This window comes from Corvus cornix, chromosome 27, assembly GCF_000738735.6.
Source record: "Corvus cornix cornix isolate S_Up_H32 chromosome 27, ASM73873v5, whole genome shotgun sequence".
In the NCBI taxonomy this organism is placed as follows: Eukaryota; Metazoa; Chordata; class Aves; order Passeriformes; family Corvidae; genus Corvus; species Corvus cornix.
In genome coordinates, this window is record NC_046355.1 from 781,883 (window position 1) to 788,233 (window position 6,351).

Here is a 6,351-nt window from a genome sequence, read left to right on the forward strand (position 1 = left end):
GGTTGGACAATAAGCCATGTCAGCAGAAACTGAATCAGTTGTGGGAACCAAGATTTCATCCTCAACAGTCCCCAGGCTGGGAGATGGAGCATGAGAGGGCTCAGCCCAGATGTGTCAGCACTAGACTGGGACCAAGGCAAACTGTCTCCAGATGTTCCATCACTGACTTTGGAAACTCTTCTAAAACTGTGTTTTAGCCCAATGCTGTGTGAGAAGGACACAGGCCTCTGCCTGACCTGCGGGTCCATGGGGGTCAGGGCAGGTGTCACACAGGAATGGGCAACACCTGCCTCAGGCTGTGACAACAGGGAGGAGCTGGACAAGACCTGCCAGGTCAGCGAGGCCATTCTCTGGCTCCCACTGGCAAAGCATCTTTATTCCCAGTGCAGGATGATCCTGACCAGTTTAGGTGCCCCTTGTTCATGGATCAGCACCTGGTGTTCAAAGTTTCAGACACAGGTTCTTGATTGCATCAGGCAGAAGCAAGGTTTTATTAGAGACAATTTTCACCAGCAGGTACATAAGTGATCATAGCCCTGGCTGACTACAGCAACAGTCGTGGTGCTGGGCCACACAGACTGGAATAGCAAATAGCAAAGTAAAGCAGAATGTGGCCCAATGCTCTGCTCATCCCTCTGACACATTGCTTAGCACGGCTGAGCAACACAGATGAGCACGCTCCGTGCTCTCTGCAGACACATGCAGTAAATATTCTCTCTCTTCATCCATAGCTCTGCTTCAGGCTTCTCTTGTTGGATATTCTTGTTTCTCTGCTTAATCACAAATCCTTCGGCAAGGCACTGGAGAGATCAAAGGAAACATTACTGTGTTTATAGCAAAAATAGATTCTTTCCCACACTGTCATTCCCTACACGTGATCGTTTCACAAGCCAATTCAATTAGAATTTCAGATAAATACTGCCCCTTCCTGGGAAGATCTGATGGCTCCTGCCAGCCAGGCAGATGGATCTGTCACTGGCTGCAGCACGGGCTGCATCAAAATGCCAAAAGGTGGAAGCTTCAGACACTGCTCCAGCAGTGATCTGGATGAGGGAATGGCATTGGGGTCCATGCCAGATCAATGCCCCTGCTCACGTCATTCTCCTGGACCAACTGTCACTATATTTCCTTCTTTCCTTTTCAGTTTGGCTGGAAGTTTCCCCTTGAATTATGACTAGTAGTTATCTGCCAGTATCCCATGATTCCCACTTTTTTTTGCCCACCTGATTTCTGAGTACTTTTCCTCTCTCCTGCTCTTTCCTTTGTCCCACATCTCACGTCAGTCCTTTTTCCATGTTCTCCATGGCTTTCCTGCCTGCTGGCTCTGTCCCTCTCCTTTCTATCCCTCTTCCCTTTGGCAATTCTCATGCATCCCAGCAGAGTCCCAGCTCCCAAAACCTATCCTCTCAGCCACTCCTCTGTTGCTCCTGTCCTGTATTTCCCAGGGGCCCCACAATAAAACTTTCAAGTAGCACCTATAAGCTACGTGGGAAAGATTTTTCTTCCAGCCCATCAGTGTTGCATTAGAGCAGAGACTGTGGAAATGTTTAGAGTGGGACTGTTCTTACCTTGGATCTCCGCAGCTGCACAGGATGGGATCTGGGCAGACGAAGTGTAAGTGTGGCTTGTCCTAATGATGCCTCCTCCTCCTATTCCACTGCTTCTTGCAACTCCTCCTCCTAGACCTGAAGACTGACCAATTCCTCCTTGCTGACTGAGGAGACAAGAAAATAACATTTTAGTAAGGGAAATGATGTATAAACTAGAGCTACAGATTTTCAGTGTCCCTGTTGTTCTCAGTCTGTTTCCCTTTTTGGCAGAAAACTGGCAGAATGTTGCAGTGACCGTTCTCCTTGTGGCAGCAATTGGCACAGGGGAGGAAGCAAGTCACCATCATGACACCAGGCAGCCCAAATAAGTCAGTAAGTGAGAAGGAGCTGGGCAGGTCCTTCACTTTGCTCTTATGTTGCAATAACCAGGACACAGGTATTTTATTATATTTTTTTTGCTGTGTCTCAAGCCCACTTACATAAGGTCCTGCTGGCCACCCTCCAGCAGGCAGCGGTACGTGTGGATCTCCTGCTCCAGGCGGCACTTGACGTCCAGCAGGATCTTGTACTCTTGGTTCTGGCACTCCATCTCTGCCCGCAGGTCAGCCAGCTGCTGCTCCACACAGGTGATCTGGCTCTGCAGCTCAGCAAGGTGGTTGTTGTAGCGACACTCTGTCTCTGCCAGCGAGGACTCCAGGTTGTCCCTCTGAGGAGTGACATGGGACATAAGACAAATATAGGCAGGAGAAACACTGCATTTAGCTATGACTTCTGTGAGATGGCTGAGGTTTGCAGCAGCTCACACTCACCTGGCTGAGCTGAGCTTGGAGATCGATTTCCAGGGCTTGCAATTGGCGTCTCAGTTCAGTCACCTGGTTGTTGCACGTCTCCACCTCCTGACCACTTGTAATAACCTCCCGATTCACCTCCTCAATCTGAAATCACCAATCCGGCATAAAGAGCTTCAGAGAATGTGCAATGTAAGTTGGATCAAGTATTAAGGAAAGAGCAGAGAAGTTAGAAAGAGCAAAGACATAAAATGAGAAGGGTTTGGGTGAAAACTCTCCTCCTAATGGTAGTGTAAACCTGGCTGGTCATTCCTCTTTCTCTTCTAATAATGCTGCTTCCAGTTCTTCTCACCACTTACTGCTTTGTAGAAAATTCCTGCCTCAAGTCCCACCAACATGCAGAGCTTCCCTCAGCCCATGACAAGGATGCAGGGTGGTAGTGTCCCTCCCTTGTGTCACTTGGTCAGTGTGAACCAATGCTAAACGTTCTTTCAGTCTGTTGTGTGGTTTTTACATGCAATAAATCCCTGCGGGACCATTGCCTGGGTGTTAGCCAGGGAAAAGTCAGAGCTATGGGAATTTACTCACCTTGCACTCGTACCAATCCTCAACTTCTTTGCGGTTGCGTTCAATCAGCGTCTCATACTGGCACCTCATCTCCTCCAGGATCTTCCTGAGGTCTGGGCCAGGGCAGGCATTGACCTCCACGCTCACATCTCCAGTTGATTGCTTCCTCAGACAGCACATTTCCTGGAAACACCATCCAGATCAGATCAGATTTAAAATAAAGGAAAAAATAGAGGGAGCCAAGTTCCCTCACAGGGAGCAGGGCCCTGCAGAGCCCCTCTCTGATGGACCTTCACAACTCCTGGGCCACATGATGGTATCCATCAACCACGGCCCTCCGCAGCAGCACCCTGGGGTGATGGATCCCACAGGAGCGAATGCTTTGTACAGGAGAGGGCAGGACCTACCTCCTCATGGTTCTTCTTCAGGCAGCAGAGCTCCTCCCGCAGCGACTCCAGCTGTGCCTCCAGGTCAGACCTGCACAGCGTCAGCTGGTCCAGCACCTGGCGCAGCCCGTTGATGTCGGCCTCCACGCTCTGGCGCAGGGCCAGCTCCGTCTCGTACCTGTGAGGGAGGAAAGAAGAAAGAAAGAGCAGTCAGTGTCTGACACCACCAGTGTTTCTGAGCTCTGACAGGAAACCCCAAAACCTTCCCCTCTGAGAGACAGCACATGCTGGAACAGCAGCCTGGCTGAACCCTCACTGCTCCCAGTCTGCAGATCCCTTCTGCTTCTTTTAACCTCTACTCAAAACCAGCTTGGCATCCCAAACTTCCCCTCCTGGAACTGCCCCTAATTAGGGCAGCTCTAGAGGCAATGGATGAGAGAGTTCTGCACAGCCTCCAGCCTGTCCTGGGTCACAGGAGAGCAGCTGAGAGCTTTGAGGGCAGTGACAGAGGAGGGGACAGCCCCGGGTACTCACTTCACTCGGAAGTCGTCGGCTGTCATCCTGCTGTTATCGATGTTCAGAATGATCTTGTTGTTGTCTATGGTTGCACAGACAATCTGGAAAAAGAACATTTGTTCCTGGTCTCTGCTCCATGTCCTTGGGCTCAAGGCACCCATTGCCTGCTGCAACCAGACCCTCTTCCTCCCTCTCTTTTTTAAAATCCTGGGTATCAGGGATGGGGAGCTGAGGGGTGCAGCACTCACAGGGATGTTCAGGGAAGTGCAGTGAAGACATTAAAATGATAAAATTCGTGGTTCAGGTGCAGAGTCCGGGAGATGTAATTACTGTCCAGCACCTGCCACAATCCACCTCAGCCTCTTAAATCTAAATCTTATGAGATTTAAAGTTTTATTTGAAGAATTAATGACAAGCCTATCTCATTCTGTTCCTTTCCTGGATTCTTTTCTCTTTATTCTTTGTGCATTGATGTCTGAAATTTTTGCCAAACACTTTGCAAAAGTTTTTAATTTTAAATTGCCCATTCCAAATGTGTTATGGCAATGTTCTCTTTTTTCTTAGTTTTAATTAGATGCCCTATATTTCCCAATTCTACCTGAAAGAGTAAACTAATAAGAAAAAGGAAATAAAGTTTAACTGGAATTCTGCAAGAAATAAAGTTTAACTGGAATTCTGCAAGACTGATGACAATCATATAAATTCAGGCAAATTAATGTGATCCATTATTTATTTATCTTTTAGTTCTTTTCTTGCCATATATCTATTTGACCACCTCGGCACAAACTGAATTAAAAAAGACCACTGAGCCCATCCAGATACATTCCATGAAGTAACATTTTCCCCTTCAATATGTCTGATGAATAAAAGCAACAGAAACAGCCCAAACCCTCCAGTTTTACCTCTGAGCTCTGAGCTTTCCACAGGCAGATGCTGTAATGGCTGTTTGCAAAAAGCAAATTTTACAATTTTACAGCAATGATTTGTTACTCCCAATAATGGACCCAGTTATGAACCAGCACCAGAGAGAGCCTTGCAAGGGAGAAAGCAGCTGAGAAAGGATGTTACCTGGTTCTGAAGATCTTCTATTTCTTTGTAATAGCAGCTGTAGTCCCGTGGCTCACAAAAAGGGCCCTGCTTGGCATACCACTCCCTGATCCTGCACTCCAGGTCAGCATTCTCTTGTTCCAGGCACCTCACCTTGTCCAGGTAAGAAGCCAGGCGGTCATTCAGGTTTTGCATGGTGACCTTCTCGTCACCAGAAAGAAGAATGCCATCACCAGCAAAACCACCTCCACCAAGACCCATACCCATGCCACCTCCCATGCCACCGCCAAAGCGAGCACTGCCACCACTGAATCCCATGCCTGGACATCCTCCGAGGACAGCGGCTCCTAAGCCACCTCCAAAGTTTCCACCGACCAAACTGCCAGTGCTCAGTCCTCCTCCGTAATTCACACCACCACAGTAGCTTCTCCCAGAAAACCCTCGGCTACCGCCTATCCCGCAAGTTGTGTATCTTCCAGAGGACACCGAGGAGATCCGCGCTCCGCCACCACCACCACCACCAATCACACAGCTGCCACCGCTGGTCCTGCCCCTGAGAGAGCCAGTTGTCTGCTTAATACTACAGCTCATGGCGAGGCCCAGCTGCAGCGCCAACCCACAGCCCAAAGCAAGATGCAGAGCGTGATACTGAGTCCGACTGCAGGCTGGCGGCTGCCGCAGGTCTCCATTTATACCTTCCAAAGGGGGTGTCACCTGTGGGGTGTTTCTTCTTCCCACGGGGCTGGCTAGTCTGGCTGTTTATGCCAAGATTAAATAGCCCATAGGCAGTTTCCCTCTAGAAATCCCAGTTCACAAGGAAGATACTTTACATGTCAGCAGCTTATTCCAAAAAGTAAAATAGTGTTTTATGAGTCATCAGCTTTTTGTATGATGCAAACTTTGCAACAAGTCAAGAAAAAAAGTTGCCCTAGATTATGTACAAAGAAGAAACATTGGTATTTATAACATCAAAGTGCCTTTTATCTTTTATTAATTTGTATTTATTTTATTCTTAGTCCAATAACCATTTTTATATCACATGCTGTGGTAGAGCTTGTGAAACGAAAAATGGAAAATGAATAGAATTTCTCACTTCTGAAAAGTGTGAACAGTTGTTACTGTAGTAGTGAACAGACCAGGGACACTGTGGTGTGGATGCTGGTCACCTGGCACAGCTCTAATACCTGCTTTACTGTGGGATTTCCAAAATCACTGAGGTAAATCCCCCATCAATTTAGTTCCCTATTTATGGCTTAAATTTCTTTAGTCATGCAAACACAAGAAGTCAAGTTGCACACACTGCAAAGCTCAGTGTCCCCTGTGGATGTGTGACACAGGGGTTGATGTCACCTGCAGTGTATGAAGGACCTTGCTGAAGTTATTTTTCAATTGCTTTAATTGCTGTCCATGCTTTCTCAGTTTGTGGTGATGGTAGATAAAGAAAGAGATGACAGGAAAGGGAGTATCCACAGGCGATATATCCAGATCCCTGGACTC

At 47.8% G+C, this 6,351-nt stretch overlaps 1 protein-coding gene across 1 annotated transcript; it reads right to left on the reverse strand.

Annotated features, from left to right (window-relative positions):
- Window positions 1-463: 463 nt before the first annotated feature.
- Window positions 464-5,530, reverse strand: LOC104697749 (keratin, type I cytoskeletal 19-like). Its single transcript, XM_010412767.3, has 8 exons — window positions 4,876-5,530; window positions 3,826-3,908; window positions 3,313-3,469; window positions 2,927-3,088; window positions 2,360-2,485; window positions 2,030-2,256; window positions 1,569-1,714; window positions 464-800 (listed from the first exon to the last, which is right to left on the reverse strand). The coding sequence occupies exons 1-8, from the start codon at window positions 5,443-5,445 to the stop codon at window positions 775-777; spliced, it is 1,497 nt and encodes a 498-aa protein (XP_010411069.1). The 5' UTR covers window positions 5,446-5,530; the 3' UTR covers window positions 464-774.
- Window positions 5,531-6,351: the final 821 nt, after the last annotated feature.

Bases quoted from the DNA above. Each gene is read 5' to 3' on its own strand.
- LOC104697749 (XM_010412767.3), bottom strand. From the start codon at position 5,445: ATGAGCTGTAGTATTAAGCAGACAACTGGCTCTCTCAGGGGCAGGACC. The intron at 2,257-2,359 runs GTGAGTGTGAGC...GTCACTCCTCAG, and splicing joins TCCAAGCTCAGCTCAGCCAG to AGGGACAACCTGGAGTCCTC. The intron at 801-1,568 runs GTAAGAACAGTC...TGATCTCTCCAG, and splicing joins TGCAGCTGCGGAGATCCAAG to TGCCTTGCCGAAGGATTTGT.